At 55.5% G+C, this 16,386-nt stretch overlaps 5 protein-coding genes across 18 annotated transcripts in view; 1 reads left to right on the forward strand and 4 right to left on the reverse strand.

Annotated features, from left to right (window-relative positions):
• The window catches only part of UBAP2 (ubiquitin associated protein 2), a 139,625-nt gene that overhangs the window by 109,296 nt on the left and 13,943 nt on the right, over positions 1-16,386 (forward strand). The gene's annotated exons all lie outside the window — the stretch shown is intronic.
• On the reverse strand, positions 310-1,080 carry LOC141918112 (interferon-like). Its single transcript, XM_074812175.1, has one exon. It carries the CDS (start codon positions 884-886, stop codon positions 311-313), a length of 576 nt encoding a protein of 191 aa, XP_074668276.1. The 5' UTR covers positions 887-1,080; the 3' UTR covers position 310.
• On the reverse strand, positions 3,867-4,637 carry LOC141918621 (interferon-like). The gene has a single exon (XM_074813311.1). It carries the CDS (start codon positions 4,441-4,443, stop codon positions 3,868-3,870), a length of 576 nt encoding a protein of 191 aa, XP_074669412.1. The 5' UTR covers positions 4,444-4,637; the 3' UTR covers position 3,867.
• On the reverse strand, positions 7,424-9,232 carry LOC141918598 (interferon-like). The gene has a single exon (XM_074813262.1). The coding sequence runs from the start codon at positions 7,998-8,000 to the stop codon at positions 7,425-7,427; it is 576 nt and encodes a 191-aa protein (XP_074669363.1). The 5' UTR covers positions 8,001-9,232; the 3' UTR covers position 7,424.
• LOC141918202 (interferon-like) lies at positions 10,690-11,587 on the reverse strand. The gene has a single exon (XM_074812357.1). The coding sequence runs from the start codon at positions 11,585-11,587 to the stop codon at positions 10,847-10,849; it is 741 nt and encodes a 246-aa protein (XP_074668458.1). The 3' UTR covers positions 10,690-10,846.

Below are 16,386 nucleotides of genomic sequence, written 5' to 3' on the forward strand. Positions count from 1 at the left end.
GCCTTCCCCCCGCCCCTGCCCCCCCCAAAGGCTCGTCGCCGTGCTTCTGAGACGAGAGGCAGAGGCAGGCTTTTTGCAAGAGGTCTTTATTTTGTGTGGAATAAATAGTGGAATAAATAGCTAAAACCCGTTGTGAAGATAAATAGAAGCTGTGGTGGAAGTGGAGGAGCAGCGCGTGGAGGGTGCGGGTGCAGGGCCGTTGTCGCCCCGGCGCCTGTCGTGGTGGGTGAGGGGAGGCGGGAGGGCAGAGGCGGGTCTGGGGCGGTGGTGGGGGTGCGTGGGGCCGTGCGGGTTGGTGGGGGCCGTTGGGCTAACTGGGCGTGGTGCGGGTGAGGTTGTGGAGGCGTTGGAAGCAGGCGCGAGCTTGGAGGCGGACGTGGTCCCAGGCGCAGGCGCTGTGGTGGTGGGTGCGGAGGAAGTGCTGGATGTCCCTGAAGTATTTGTCGAGGGTGAGCGTGAGGCTGCGGGGCCCTGGGCCTTGGGCGAGCGTGCCGTTGGCGGTCAGGCATTGGTGGAGCTGCTGGATGTGGTGCTGGAGGCTGTTGAGGAGTTGGTGTCGTGCCTGGGCGTCCCAGTGCTGGGGGGTGCTGGGGCTGCTGAGGGTGTGGAGGAGGTGCTGGAGGATGCGGAGGACGGTGGCGGCGGCTTGCTGTGGGTGGCTGGTGTGGAGGAGGGTGTCGGGGAAGACGGGCGCCTGGTGGGGGTGGCAGGGCTGTGTCGGGCTGGGAGCCATGGCCTGGAGGAGCTGGAGGCTGTCCCAGGGGAAGGTGTCGTGTCGGGGAGGCAGGTGGTGGCAGGCGAGGGCGGTGGCGAGAGCCGTCAGGAGGAGCAGGAGCGGCGGGGCGCCGTGGCGCAGGCGGGTCTGTGGGGTTGCGGGCGCAGCCATGGTGGGCCTGTGGGTGGTGCTGGGCAGGAGCCTGGTCAGGCTCGGTGGCGGTGCGGGCGGGCGCCGTGCTTGGGGTGCTGCCGGGTGGCCGGCTTTATGTGGTGCGGCGGCTTTCCCTCGCTCGCTTTCTGGTGGCAGCGAGTTTCCGGCTGTGGTTTTCAGTTTTGGCTGGTGGCCTGCGGTGGTGTCGGGGAAGTGCGTTGGTGGGGTGGGCGCGCGTGGGGAGGGCGGTGGCGGTGCTTTGCCGGGGCTGCGTTGGGGGCAGGTTGTCTGTAGTGGTTGAGTGGGGGATGCGAAAGCGCGCGCTGGGGCAGAGCCCTTGGGGGCAGCTGTGGCGGGGAGGTGTGTGAGGGTTTCCCTGTGAAGAGGCTGCAGCTGAAGTTTCCCTTCCTGCCCAAGTGTGTCTTGCGCCCGTGCTGCCCTGTGGTGCGTTTTCCTTTCGCCTTTGTTTTCATCTTGTCTGGTCTTTCCTTTTCGTGTTGGGAAGGGTTGTGAAGTGATGTCACTTGGCAGAGCGTGGGGAGCCCCCTCCTGGAGCGAGGGCCTGGGGGTGTCGTCGTCGTCGGCTTGCGAGGAGGTGGCTGTGGGTGTAGGCCCCTGAGCAGTGGCTGTGTTGGTGGCTGGAGCTGCCGCAGCTCGTGTGTTGAAGGGAATGGGCAAGAAAGGCAGGAGGCAAGGCTTGCGGAAGGAAGAAGGAAGAGGAGAAAGGGAAGGGTCTCGGTGCTGCTCGGGCTGGGGCGTTGGGTCCGTGGCTGTGGTGCCACGCGCGTGGCCCTGGAGCAGGGGTCGTCTGGTGTTTTGTCTGCCTCCTTGGCTGAGGCGGCTGGAGAGCAAAGAAGAAGATGTTTGCCGTCAGCGAAGGAAGGGGCTTGCGTTTGGGATGGCGTGGGCCCCTCGAGGAGGGGTGTCCCAGAGTCCTGCGGAGGTGGAGCGGAGCCAGCGGATGTAGTTGTCGAGCTCTAGAGGGAGGAGGGAGGTGGCGGAGGTTGTGCTCGCGGAGGTTTTGGGGTGCCTCGGGAGAGCAGGGATGGTGTTGTGTTGGTGTGAGAGAGGCCGCCGTGTGTTTTCTGGGAGCTTTTGAGCCGGGGCAAGAAATGGGGGTGTGGTGACGGTGGTGGCGGCCGTGGTGGCAGGGCGGTGTCGGGCGGGGAGCCATGGTCTGGCCAGGCCCCGTTGTGTTGGTGGGTGCCGTGCCCGGGGTGGTGGCACGCGCGTGATGATTTGGCGTCCCTAGGTGCCGTCAGTGCAGGAGGTGGGCTGGTGTTGGAGGTGGGTGGCTGGAGCTCGTGCGTGTGGCCTTAGAAGAGTTGGTGCTGCAAGGTGTGTTGGAGCAAGCGGCGCAAGGCGAGAGTTGTCGTGAGAAATGGCTGAAGCGGCCAGAGGAGCCCAGCTCAGCCTAGTCAAAGGGATCTGTGCCGTGCCTGTCCTTGGCAGAGGCCTTGGCGGGTTTGGGTTGGGAGGGACGGTGAAAGGTCTTGCGGTCCAAGCGCCGCCGCCACGAGCAGGGCCACGTTGGAGTAGATCCGGTGTCTGGGAGCCCCGTCCAAGGTGACGGTGACCGTTTGCCGGGATGGGGCAGCTCCCAGCTCTCGGGGCAGCCTGTTGCAGCGTCTGAGGAGCAGGCTGGTGGTAGAAGACGTCTTGCTTGTGTCTGGTCTGAATCTGGGCTCTGTGAGTTGCAAAGCGTCAGCCCTGGTCCTGTGGGCACAGGCCCTGTGGCAAAGCCTGTGCCCAGCTGTCGTGGTTTCGGCTGGCATAGAGGTAATGTGCTTGAGCTGGGAGAGAGCATCTCGGGAGCGCCCGAGCCGGATTTGGCATTTGGGATTTGGCATTTGGGATTTGGCATTTGGGCCAGGGTAGAGTTCCCTTTCTTTGGGGTGGGAGGAGGGGCAGCTGGAGTGCCAGGCCCGGACTGGCCCTTGGGGTGTTCCATCTCCTGTGACGTCGTACTCGGTATATAAAGGTGGCGGGTTCTCTCTGGCTTCTGGTGGGCACGGCGGCATCTTGGCTGGGTCGGGACCTTCGTTGGGTCGGCATCGGGATCGCAGCCGGGGGCGGGCTGCGCATCGTTGGGCGGGTGATGAGCGAGCGCATTGTGCGTTACCCGTTTGGGCTTTCCGTTATTGTTTTGTTCTGTTGCAGTGGCTAAAGTGTTTGTTTTTTATTTTGAACTACGAGGTTTTTTTCTTGTTGTAACTCCCCTATTTCCCCGGGCGGGGGAGAAAGGTGAGGGACCGGCCGAGTTGGAAGCACGGCCCCATCTTATTTCTAAGCCCCCTTGGAGGAGTGGAAGGCCGCTAGAAGGTGTCCTGGAGGGTGAAGAAGCCCAGGCGTGTGAGCCTTTCCTTCGAGGAGAGGCGTTGCAAGGCTCTGATCGCTCCCGTTTGTGGCCCTGGTCTGGAGGCGCTCCAACAGGCCCACGTCTTGGTTGGCGCGAGGAGTGCGGAGCTGATGGTGAGGCGGAGTGAGGCGGGATGGCCGGTGGGAAACGCTGAGGAGACGAGGGCCAACGAGGCGGTAGTGCTGCCGCTGGCTGCACCCCGTGAGAGGTTTTGGCAAGAGGTTGAGGCCGGTGCCTCGTCGTTGGGGAGGTGTCAAAGAGAAGAGCGGGCGCGGGGTGTGCGGGGAGCCCTGTTTGGAGCAGGGCTGGGAGGAGGTGTTGAGTGGCGGTGCCTTCCCCCCGCCCCTGCCCCCCCCAAAGGCTCGTCGCCGTGCTTCTGAGACGAGAGGCAGAGGCAGGCTTTTTGCAAGAGGTCTTTATTTTGTGTGGAATAAATAGTGGAATAAATAGCTAAAACCCGTTGTGAAGATAAATAGAAGCTGTGGTGGAAGTGGAGGAGCAGCGCGTGGAGGGTGCGGGTGCAGGGCCGTTGTCGCCCCGGCGCCTGTCGTGGTGGGTGAGGGGAGGCGGGAGGGCAGAGGCGGGTCTGGGGCGGTGGTGGGGGTGCGTGGGGCCGTGCGGGTTGGTGGGGGCCGTTGGGCTAACTGGGCGTGGTGCGGGTGAGGTTGTGGAGGCGTTGGAAGCAGGCGCGAGCTTGGAGGCGGACGTGGTCCCAGGCGCAGGCGCTGTGGTGGTGGGTGCGGAGGAAGTGCTGGATGTCCCTGAAGTATTTGTCGAGGGTGAGCGTGAGGCTGCGGGGCCCTGGGCCTTGGGCGAGCGTGCCGTTGGCGGTCAGGCATTGGTGGAGCTGCTGGATGTGGTGCTGGAGGCTGTTGAGGAGTTGGTGTCGTGCCTGGGCGTCCCAGTGCTGGGGGGTGCTGGGGCTGCTGAGGGTGTGGAGGAGGTGCTGGAGGATGCGGAGGACGGTGGCGGCGGCTTGCTGTGGGTGGCTGGTGTGGAGGAGGGTGTCGGGGAAGACGGGCGCCTGGTGGGGGTGGCAGGGCTGTGTCGGGCTGGGAGCCATGGCCTGGAGGAGCTGGAGGCTGTCCCAGGGGAAGGTGTCGTGTCGGGGAGGCAGGTGGTGGCAGGCGAGGGCGGTGGCGAGAGCCGTCAGGAGGAGCAGGAGCGGCGGGGCGCCGTGGCGCAGGCGGGTCTGTGGGGTTGCGGGCGCAGCCATGGTGGGCCTGTGGGTGGTGCTGGGCAGGAGCCTGGTCAGGCTCGGTGGCGGTGCGGGCGGGCGCCGTGCTTGGGGTGCTGCCGGGTGGCCGGCTTTATGTGGTGCGGCGGCTTTCCCTCGCTCGCTTTCTGGTGGCAGCGAGTTTCCGGCTGTGGTTTTCAGTTTTGGCTGGTGGCCTGCGGTGGTGTCGGGGAAGTGCGTTGGTGGGGTGGGCGCGCGTGGGGAGGGCGGTGGCGGTGCTTTGCCGGGGCTGCGTTGGGGGCAGGTTGTCTGTAGTGGTTGAGTGGGGGATGCGAAAGCGCGCGCTGGGGCAGAGCCCTTGGGGGCAGCTGTGGCGGGGAGGTGTGTGAGGGTTTCCCTGTGAAGAGGCTGCAGCTGAAGTTTCCCTTCCTGCCCAAGTGTGTCTTGCGCCCGTGCTGCCCTGTGGTGCGTTTTCCTTTCGCCTTTGTTTTCATCTTGTCTGGTCTTTCCTTTTCGTGTTGGGAAGGGTTGTGAAGTGATGTCACTTGGCAGAGCGTGGGGAGCCCCCTCCTGGAGCGAGGGCCTGGGGGTGTCGTCGTCGTCGGCTTGCGAGGAGGTGGCTGTGGGTGTAGGCCCCTGAGCAGTGGCTGTGTTGGTGGCTGGAGCTGCCGCAGCTCGTGTGTTGAAGGGAATGGGCAAGAAAGGCAGGAGGCAAGGCTTGCGGAAGGAAGAAGGAAGAGGAGAAAGGGAAGGGTCTCGGTGCTGCTCGGGCTGGGGCGTTGGGTCCGTGGCTGTGGTGCCACGCGCGTGGCCCTGGAGCAGGGGTCGTCTGGTGTTTTGTCTGCCTCCTTGGCTGAGGCGGCTGGAGAGCAAAGAAGAAGATGTTTGCCGTCAGCGAAGGAAGGGGCTTGCGTTTGGGATGGCGTGGGCCCCTCGAGGAGGGGTGTCCCAGAGTCCTGCGGAGGTGGAGCGGAGCCAGCGGATGTAGTTGTCGAGCTCTAGAGGGAGGAGGGAGGTGGCGGAGGTTGTGCTCGCGGAGGTTTTGGGGTGCCTCGGGAGAGCAGGGATGGTGTTGTGTTGGTGTGAGAGAGGCCGCCGTGTGTTTTCTGGGAGCTTTTGAGCCGGGGCAAGAAATGGGGGTGTGGTGACGGTGGTGGCGGCCGTGGTGGCAGGGCGGTGTCGGGCGGGGAGCCATGGTCTGGCCAGGCCCCGTTGTGTTGGTGGGTGCCGTGCCCGGGGTGGTGGCACGCGCGTGATGATTTGGCGTCCCTAGGTGCCGTCAGTGCAGGAGGTGGGCTGGTGTTGGAGGTGGGTGGCTGGAGCTCGTGCGTGTGGCCTTAGAAGAGTTGGTGCTGCAAGGTGTGTTGGAGCAAGCGGCGCAAGGCGAGAGTTGTCGTGAGAAATGGCTGAAGCGGCCAGAGGAGCCCAGCTCAGCCTAGTCAAAGGGATCTGTGCCGTGCCTGTCCTTGGCAGAGGCCTTGGCGGGTTTGGGTTGGGAGGGACGGTGAAAGGTCTTGCGGTCCAAGCGCCGCCGCCACGAGCAGGGCCACGTTGGAGTAGATCCGGTGTCTGGGAGCCCCGTCCAAGGTGACGGTGACCGTTTGCCGGGATGGGGCAGCTCCCAGCTCTCGGGGCAGCCTGTTGCAGCGTCTGAGGAGCAGGCTGGTGGTAGAAGACGTCTTGCTTGTGTCTGGTCTGAATCTGGGCTCTGTGAGTTGCAAAGCGTCAGCCCTGGTCCTGTGGGCACAGGCCCTGTGGCAAAGCCTGTGCCCAGCTGTCGTGGTTTCGGCTGGCATAGAGGTAATGTGCTTGAGCTGGGAGAGAGCATCTCGGGAGCGCCCGAGCCGGATTTGGCATTTGGGATTTGGCATTTGGGATTTGGCATTTGGGCCAGGGTAGAGTTCCCTTTCTTTGGGGTGGGAGGAGGGGCAGCTGGAGTGCCAGGCCCGGACTGGCCCTTGGGGTGTTCCATCTCCTGTGACGTCGTACTCGGTATATAAAGGTGGCGGGTTCTCTCTGGCTTCTGGTGGGCACGGCGGCATCTTGGCTGGGTCGGGACCTTCGTTGGGTCGGCATCGGGATCGCAGCCGGGGGCGGGCTGCGCATCGTTGGGCGGGTGATGAGCGAGCGCATTGTGCGTTACCCGTTTGGGCTTTCCGTTATTGTTTTGTTCTGTTGCAGTGGCTAAAGTGTTTGTTTTTTATTTTGAACTACGAGGTTTTTTTCTTGTTGTAACTCCCCTATTTCCCCGGGCGGGGGAGAAAGGTGAGGGACCGGCCGAGTTGGAAGCACGGCCCCATCTTATTTCTAAGCCCCCTTGGAGGAGTGGAAGGCCGCTAGAAGGTGTCCTGGAGGGTGAAGAAGCCCAGGCGTGTGAGCCTTTCCTTCGAGGAGAGGCGTTGCAAGGCTCTGATCGCTCCCGTTTGTGGCCCTGGTCTGGAGGCGCTCCAACAGGCCCACGTCTTGGTTGGCGCGAGGAGTGCGGAGCTGATGGTGAGGCGGAGTGAGGCGGGATGGCCGGTGGGAAACGCTGAGGAGACGAGGGCCAACGAGGCGGTAGTGCTGCCGCTGGCTGCACCCCGTGAGAGGTTTTGGCAAGAGGTTGAGGCCGGTGCCTCGTCGTTGGGGAGGTGTCAAAGAGAAGAGCGGGCGCGGGGTGTGCGGGGAGCCCTGTTTGGAGCAGGGCTGGGAGGAGGTGTTGAGTGGCGGTGCCTTCCCCCCGCCCCTGCCCCCCCCAAAGGCTCGTCGCCGTGCTTCTGAGACGAGAGGCAGAGGCAGGCTTTTTGCAAGAGGTCTTTATTTTGTGTGGAATAAATAGTGGAATAAATAGCTAAAACCCGTTGTGAAGATAAATAGAAGCTGTGGTGGAAGTGGAGGAGCAGCGCGTGGAGGGTGCGGGTGCAGGGCCGTTGTCGCCCCGGCGCCTGTCGTGGTGGGTGAGGGGAGGCGGGAGGGCAGAGGCGGGTCTGGGGCGGTGGTGGGGGTGCGTGGGGCCGTGCGGGTTGGTGGGGGCCGTTGGGCTAACTGGGCGTGGTGCGGGTGAGGTTGTGGAGGCGTTGGAAGCAGGCGCGAGCTTGGAGGCGGACGTGGTCCCAGGCGCAGGCGCTGTGGTGGTGGGTGCGGAGGAAGTGCTGGATGTCCCTGAAGTATTTGTCGAGGGTGAGCGTGAGGCTGCGGGGCCCTGGGCCTTGGGCGAGCGTGCCGTTGGCGGTCAGGCATTGGTGGAGCTGCTGGATGTGGTGCTGGAGGCTGTTGAGGAGTTGGTGTCGTGCCTGGGCGTCCCAGTGCTGGGGGGTGCTGGGGCTGCTGAGGGTGTGGAGGAGGTGCTGGAGGATGCGGAGGACGGTGGCGGCGGCTTGCTGTGGGTGGCTGGTGTGGAGGAGGGTGTCGGGGAAGACGGGCGCCTGGTGGGGGTGGCAGGGCTGTGTCGGGCTGGGAGCCATGGCCTGGAGGAGCTGGAGGCTGTCCCAGGGGAAGGTGTCGTGTCGGGGAGGCAGGTGGTGGCAGGCGAGGGCGGTGGCGAGAGCCGTCAGGAGGAGCAGGAGCGGCGGGGCGCCGTGGCGCAGGCGGGTCTGTGGGGTTGCGGGCGCAGCCATGGTGGGCCTGTGGGTGGTGCTGGGCAGGAGCCTGGTCAGGCTCGGTGGCGGTGCGGGCGGGCGCTGTGCTTGGGGTGCTGCCGGGTGGCCGGCTTTATGTGGTGCGGCGGCTTTCCCTCGCTCGCTTTCTGGTGGCAGCGAGTTTCCGGCTGTGGTTTTCAGTTTTGGCTGGTGGCCTGCGGTGGTGTCGGGGAAGTGCGTTGGTGGGGTGGGCGCGCGTGGGGAGGGCGGTGGCGGTGCTTTGCCGGGGCTGTGTTGCGCGTGCCATTTTTTGGTGACTTTGGTTACAGTGGTTCATCGGGAGATGTGAAAGCGATGGATTGCGACGAATGGGGCAGTTTTGTTGCTGATGTGTCGTTTTTGGTGTTTTCTCTTTCTCCTTCCTCGATAATTATCATGGCTGTTGCATTGAATTTCCCTTTTTTCTCTTTTCTATTTTACTTATGTAAATGCTCTGGTATTGTTTGTGGTTTTTGTTTTTTTAATTGTTACGGTTTTCATATGTGTTTTTCTATGAATACATCATTTCTTTTACATTTTGGGATATTTGTGAAGTCATGTATTTCTTCAGGAATCTCAGAATTCCTCTACATCCAGATGTCCTTTGAGGATGTGTCTCTGCTTCTGAGCTACTGAATGTTTATTGATGAAACTTCTGCAGTTTCTTTGCTTCCTTTTCCTCGATTCTAACCTCATCAGGATATGCTATAAGAAGTCTTTTCTAAGCTCTTGCTTATTGAAGAATGAAGGGCATGGAGCCAGAAGTGTTTTTATATAGTAAGAGTTTTGCTATTTCTGCTGGTTCAGGAATTTTTCGTGACCACTGTCTCATTGTGCTTCACAGAGGAAGCAGTCCATTACAGAAATTTCTTTTTTCCAATTCCATTGTTTGCCTGTTAAAATGCTTGTATCTTATATTATGCCCTCATACAACTGGAACTTCTCAGATTTTCTCTTTCTTTGTTTTTTTTTTTTTTTTTTTCTTTATTAAGCATTTGGGCATCAGTTCTTTAAATTTTTAAAATTATTGTTTGATGATTGGTTTTGCTCTGGAGGTCCCAAGTGCAGTCTGGTGCTGAGGGTAGATGGTGCAGAGGAGGTTGCTGATGGCCTTGTCTAGTGATGCCTTTGGATATATCTCCAGGAGTGGACATCCCACAACCTCCCTGATCCCTCTGCGGTGGTTGTATCACCGTCATGGTAAAGTTAATAATAATGTGTTTAGTCTTTCATGTTTGAATTCCCTGTGTTGCAGGTTGTGTCATTTCCTTTCCTCCTGTTTTTATGTCTGAGGAGGGTTTGCTTTCTTCCGCCACCATAGAGAAGCCAGTGAGGCCCCTCCCTGCTTGGCATCACAGGGTATTTCTGGTTAGAAGGAATATCAGGGTAACTGTTGTGCCACCTGGAAGTAGCATCTTGAGGGGTCCTGCTGTTTACATCAGTATATTTGATCTCACTTGTTTTCTTGCTCTCTAGTTGCTTGCATAGTGCTCATTTGTGTTTGCACAGATCAGTGTCCTTGCAGTGAGGTGGTGATCAAGGTGGGGTGACCGAACATCAAGAACAATCTTTTTGTCCTGTGTGGGAGGAGGTCAGATCTGCTGAGCTTCTGTGTTATCTTGCTCAGACTTACCTGGGGAGGGCAAAGCATGTGGGGCAGATATTTTTGGGGCGGTGATTGGAGGGTGAAGGAATAGCTGGTGATGTGGGAGGAGTTTCCTTTATGGGGATTGCTATGCTGGTCTGTGCTGGTTGGTTTGGACTGTGTTGGGTGGCAGTGTTTTGGGGATATATCTTGTTGTTTGCTGAGGGTGTGTTGGGGTGAAAAAAGCCTAGACCTCTGTGCTGTATGTAGCGAGGCCGGTCCCCACGGCCACTGGTGTGTGAGCGCAGGTAGGAGCATCCTGGGCCAGTTGTGGTGGTTGGAAGAGGGCAAAGAGCAGTCCTGGGCATCTCTTGTGGTTTTTGTGGGTTTTTGGTGTTTCTTGGGTGGAGTTAGTATCACTGGGGTGCTGTTCCTTGTCCAAGGCCTCAGCAGGCCTTGGTGGGTCCCCTCCTTGCTTCTTTGAGTTGCACCTTGTTTATGCCAACCTGCTTGGTCCCAAGCAGTACTGTGGCATTGCTGGATTTTTTTTGTGATGAGGTGGTGTTTTGGGGGATGGCTTTCATGTCTTATCAGTGGCAGAGGGTTGGGAAGGGAGAGGGTGGGTGGTGGGGGAGGAGGAGTGCACAGGGCAGGCATCACATCGTCTGGGCAAGCGTGTGCTCCAAGGGTCTAACATCAACAGGAGATTCCTGTGGGATTGAAGGACCATGGTGGGTCCCTGAGAGTGGCCTGCTGTCTGGAACCTTTGACCAGGGCAGGAGGCATTGGTGGGACAGGCTGCAGGAGGGGGAGTCTCCCTCCCTGCCTGCAAGGATCCTGTCTTTGCCTGTCAGGTACATGAATGATGACTATCTCTTTTCTTTTTGCTTCTTATTTGCTTTTGCAAAAATTCTTTATTTCCAACAAGTGAATCAAATAAATAAATATATAAATATAAAAACTAACGGCTGGATAAATAAATAAATAAATAGATAAATAAATAAATAAATAGAGTTCTGTGATAAATAGTCATTGGTCTGAGAGTCTTGCAGTGTCCATAGGGACCTTCTCCTCCATCAGAGGAGATCACAGTCTGGATGGGCTAAATCACGCCATGGATAATAAACACCACCCCTCTCCCCAGAACCTCATGACTGTCCATGAGGGTGCAGCACAGCAATTTCCTCCTTCTTCCAGCGAAGGTGTGGCTGCAGTGTGGGTGTGCAGTCTATGCCACAGCCTGGCCCCAGCCTCGCCGCGGTCATGCCCATTTCCCCATCAGTGCTGTCTCCAGCCTAGAAGAGGTGTGAGCAGTGCTGAGCAATCCCAGCCCGGGTTGCTGCTCCCTCTGCTCAATCTGTGGCTGCCGGTGTTGTCTGGGCATGGGCATTTGGAGCAGGTGGGTTTGGCGGAGGGCAGGCACGGCTTGGCTCTTCATCTGCCGAAAGAGTGTGTCCACCCGTTGGAAGCAGGCGCGAGCTTGGAGGCGGACGTGGTCCCAGGCGCAGGCGCTGTGGTGGTGGGTGCGGAGGAAGTGCTGGATGTCCCTGAAGTATTTGTCGAGGGTGAGCAGCAGGTTGCGTGGCCCTTGTCTTTTGAAGAACATCCTGTTGGCTGGCACACATTGCTCCAGGTGGTGGATGTGGTGCTGGAGGCTGTTGAGGAGTTGGTGTCGTGCCTGGGCGTCCCAGTGCTGGGGGGTGCTGGGGCTGCTGAGGGTGTGGAGGAGGTGCTGGAGGATGCGGAGGACGGTGGCGGCGGCTTGCTGTGGGTGGCTGGTGTGGAGGAGGGTGTCGGGGAAGACGGGCGCCTGGTGGGGGTGGCAGGGCTGTGTCGGGCTGGGAGCCATGGCCTGGAGGAGCTGGAGGCTGTCCCAGGGGAAGGTGTCGTGTCGGGGAGGCAGGTGGTGGCAGGCGAGGGCGGTGGCGAGAGCCGTCAGGAGGAGCAGGAGCGGCGGGGCGCCGTGGCGCAGGCGGGTCTGTGGGGTTGCGGGCGCAGCCATGGTGGGCCTGTGGGTGGTGCTGGGCAGGAGCCTGGTCAGGCTTGGTGGTAGTGCAGGCAGGCACTGTGCTTGGGGTGCTGCCGGGTGGCCGGCTTTATGTGGTGCAGTGGCTTTCCTTTCATCATCATCATCTAGACAGAATTTCCCTGTTTTCATTTTCAGTTTTGCTTTCCGTTTACTTTTTCCTAGGGCTTTTGTTGTGCTTGTCAAAGTGTGAACAGGAGGTGGCACTGCCAAGGGAAGGGGAGCTGGTTCTTTCCCAGGACTGCTGTCAGGGCGTGGGGGGAGCCCAGCTCCTGTGCTGTTGCGGTTCAGCTGGGGATGTGAAAGCACTGCCACAGAGGCTTTTGGGGCAGCTGTGCTCAGGATGTGTTTCAGGGTTTCCTTTCTGTTTGAGTTGTTTTTCTTGGTTTTTATTTTCAAGTTTCTCGGCCTACCAACATCTATTATTCTTATTTCATGCTCCGATGTTATTTGTATATATGAGTTAATGCATGTTTTCCTTTATTTTTTATTGACAAATAATTTTAGTTTGTCAGTCTATTATTTTTTTTCCTTTCCCTTTTCCTTTCTCTGTAGCATCTGCAGCTTTGCTAGTGGAAGAGTTTTTCCTCTCTGCAAGCATCTTGCAGAGTATTTCTGGGGCTACCTGTCATTGCATTTGGCCCCCAGGTTATTTGTCCTCAGTATGTTGATAATTAGAAATAAATGCATAAATGTCATGAAGGATTTTTCATCAACTGTTCATGCAATGATTATGATCTCTAGATTTGGTTTTTTTTCATTGTCTTTTGAATTTGTTGTAGAAATTATGCTGTGTTTGGGAGGCAGGAGCGGATGTGAATATTTGTCTTCGAGGTTAGCTTATATCTAGAAAGTGAAAGTGGGCAGAGTCCCAAGTGCAAGTCATCACTGCTTCCTGGGAAGTTTCCAGCAGCAAGAGGTACCGATGGCTGCTGATACAGCAAGAACAGGGTTTCTCCTGAGGTTTGGGAGGGGATTCTTTTTTAATTTAACTCAATTAATTAATTTGTATGTTGATGCTGTAAATTCTCACTGTGGTTTTTTGGGGTGGTTTTTTTTGTGTGTGTATTACATTGGGATATTCTGTCTTCTCTGTTAGTCTGTTTCAGGCTGCTTGTGTAGCAGAGATCTTAGAAATACATTAGCTGATGTGCATGGTACTTAGTGAGCTGCTTGGTTGAGGTTAAACCTATTATGTCAGATCACTTAATCATTTTTCAGTCCTTTTCTGTCTCACCGTTTTAGTCTATTCCTCATATTTCAGTTTTGACTTTAGGCACTTTCTACTGCGTGCTTTCTGTAGGTCAGGAAATACCCGTGTTTGAAGAGCAGAGTATCTCTTCTGATGTTTTGCTGTGGGTGGGTATGAAGTGCAAAGATAACTGGCTTGCACTCATATTTTATAATGATTTTATGTGTTGAATGTGTGTATGCTCAGGTGTGTGGGATAGGGATATGCAGTGCTGATATGGTTTTCCCCCACCTGAGGGGCAGTGGGAATAATTGCAATGCTTAGACCCTGTTCTCATGCAGATTTGGTTATATTTTGTTTGGTTTATATAGGGGAAAAGGTTAACGTGCCAGTTCCAGTTCGTATCCACTGAATCCTGTTCAGATCTGTTCTCTAAATCTGCTTTTTGTGGCATTTTTCTTGGAAGGAGATGGGAGCGCTGCTTTTGAGTAAGCTTCTAAGGCTGTTAATGTGAATTTGATTGTGTTCTGTTAAGTGATTCATGCCAGAGTTGATATGGTGATGTTGTGGGAGGATATCGGACCTGCACAACTCTGAGAGTTATAACAAGCAAAGCCGTTTATTTTTCCAATAGTACATACTTATGCTCTCGCCAAAGCTCTTACTTCATAATTAGCAAATCAGCAATTAGACAGTTATCAACCTTTTCTCCTATCAGCATCAGACCACTCTAACACGCGCTGTGCAGACCAATCACCTTCTTGTTCACGCGCTGTTCACGCGGCGGTAACTTCTCACAGTTCAGTACTTTTCCACAGTTCAGTGTTGCAGCTGGCCGTTGTTTTTCCCTGCCACCTTGGCCCAACTCGGCAGTTTCTTTCTCCCAAGGCCTGTTTCTCATCAAAGCCTAGCTGTTGATTCAGAGGCTGTGCAGGGCTGAGAGGATGATGCCTCCCACATCTCCCCCTTCTTTGTTTTACATCTGCACCGGCAAAGCTTTATCAATCAAGGTTTAGACAAACTTCAGGAAACACAATATACATAAAATAATTACAACATAAAGAAGATAACTCCTTGAGGGGCTCATCACTCCAGTCCTTGCAGTCTCTCTGCTGGTACACACTTTATTGACATCTATACCTTCTCCACTTCTGCACTTAAATTTGCCAGGTCCAGAGCACTGAATAGCACTATTACAAGTTGCTTCATCAGAGCCATCCAGACAGTCTCTGACACCATTACACTGCCTACTCCCATGGATGCAGTTCCCATCTTCACATCTGAACTGGTTTGGTCTGCAAATCCGAGAAGGGCAGTTGACTTCATCACTTCCATCCTTGCAGTCAGGATCTCCATCACAGCACCACTTTTTGTGGATGCATTCACCTGAACTGCATTGCATCTCCATCACACTGCCATCTATTAGGCACACTCTCATCACTGCTATCACACTGACCACCGATGCACACAAAATCAGAATCAGCACACGTCTTCACCACACAAGCAGTCTCATCACTGCCATTGTCTTCACCACACAAGCAGTCTCATCACTGCCATAAAGCATATGATTAAATATTACAAAATAAGGAAAATACAGAATAGCACACTTACTTAATGGGGTACTAACATTCAGATCCGCAATTGCCGGGGAACCCTGGATGCAGCGAGGATTTAGAGTCCCCTTCCTCGCAAACTGGAAATCATACGCGATGTGTCCATCTGTAGGTGAGGCATCCAAAATTGCTGCAAGCAGGTCCAGCCTCATATATCTAAATCAGCAGGCCAAAATAACTGGCACTTGTCTTTGAGCGGAAACATCTGATCTCATCCTCCTGTTGGGTTCCACCCAGAGCCTGGCCACCACTCAAGGGGGGACAACCAAGGGAGTTTCTAATAATGTTAAACACTTGAGTTCTTAATTCTTAATATTGCTAAACAAAGGAAGTTGAATACACACATTCTTATAGCATTTCATCCTTATTAATAACTACATTTTGTCTAAGCTACATCTTTCACTAGTGACTAGTAAGCCTATATATTTCATTAAGGAGTTGCAATTACTGTTAGCATTTTCTCTTAAAAAAGTTGGCAACTGTAGTGTGATTAAGACAGAGATAGTGTATTTTGTCCTATTGCAGTAGCAAGCATTACCCCTACATTCTGCTTAAATGATCAGTCGAAGCGACCGCAAACTGTCGGCACAGGGGCACCCACAGCACCCACAGCCAGCTCCTGAGTGTCCACCAAAAGCTGCCTCTCATGCCTCAGGTGTGGTCGCACACACCTTGCTGGTAACCACTGGGGACTGTGACCTGTGGAGACACAAGCATAACGTCTTCCCCAGGTTATTAAAGGATATGGTCCTTCCCAGTTACCACTTTCCAGGTTTTTTGCTAACACTTGAGCCTTGCCCTGGACTTCTTGTTGATCTGGTTGGTATCTGCGATGAGAAGTGACACAATATTGGTGGCACCTGTGAGGCAGGGGAAATGTTTAAAAAGTTCATGGCATATAATGCCTTATTCAGCCTTTCGTGAGGTGTAGATAGATATCCTCCATCTCCCCCTTTTTGTTGTTGTAATAGACGCTTTAGCGCGCCACGCGTACGCTCCACAACGGCCTGTCCGGTCGGTGAGTGAGGAATGCCGGTCAGATGCTCGACTCCCCACTGTTTAAAGAAATTAAAGAGAGAAACAGAAACATAAGCAGGTCCATTGTCTGTCTTAATCTGTCGTGGCACGCCCAAGGAAGCAAATGCAGCTAAAAAGTGTCTTCACACATCACGTGCTTTTTCACCTGTATGGCGGGATGCAAACACTGCTCCAGAAGAGGTGTCAACAGACACATGTACATATTTTAACGTTCCAAATGCAGCAAAGTGAGTGACATTGGATTGCCATAATTCTGAGGAGGTGAGTCCCCGAGGGTTGACACCACTAGCCGTTGAAGAGAGGGAGTCCTTCTGGCATTCAGGGCAAGTGGTAATGATGTCTGTACCCTGACGCCTTGATAAAGAAAACTGTTTTTGTATTGCCCTGGCGTTTTGGTGGAAAAATGCATGTGAAAGCCGTGCTTGCTCAAAGACATTAGGTACCACCTGAGCCGCCAGAGTCAATGCATCTGTTCATCGATTGCCTTCAGCCAAAGGTCCAGGTAGTGCAGTATGCGCTCGGATATGTACAATAAAATAAGAAGTCTTGCGATTATTTAATAATCGCAAAAGGGTGTGCATTATTGAATATAACAGTGGATTATTAACGTCCTTCAAACACGATTTTCTATACGCTATACAAGATTGGCAACATAAGCAGAATCAGTAACAATGTTAATTGGGGTGTCCCAGTGTTGAAATACAGACTACTGCAGCTAGCTTAACAATCTGTGGCGATCCCGGGGATCGAGTAAAGTCTGATTGCCAAATTTGAGTATGTGGGTCTTGTCATACTATGACTGACTTTCCTGTTTTCCCAGCTCCATCAGTTAACACAGTTAAGGCTTGCAACGGTACATCGCTGCACTTTGGCATGGCATATACTAAAAAATCGCATGGCATATAATAAAAAATTTTGCTGTAATAATTTAT

This window comes from Strix aluco, chromosome Z (genome assembly GCF_031877795.1).
Source record: "Strix aluco isolate bStrAlu1 chromosome Z, bStrAlu1.hap1, whole genome shotgun sequence".
Lineage (NCBI taxonomy): Eukaryota > Metazoa > Chordata > Aves > Strigiformes > Strigidae > Strix > Strix aluco.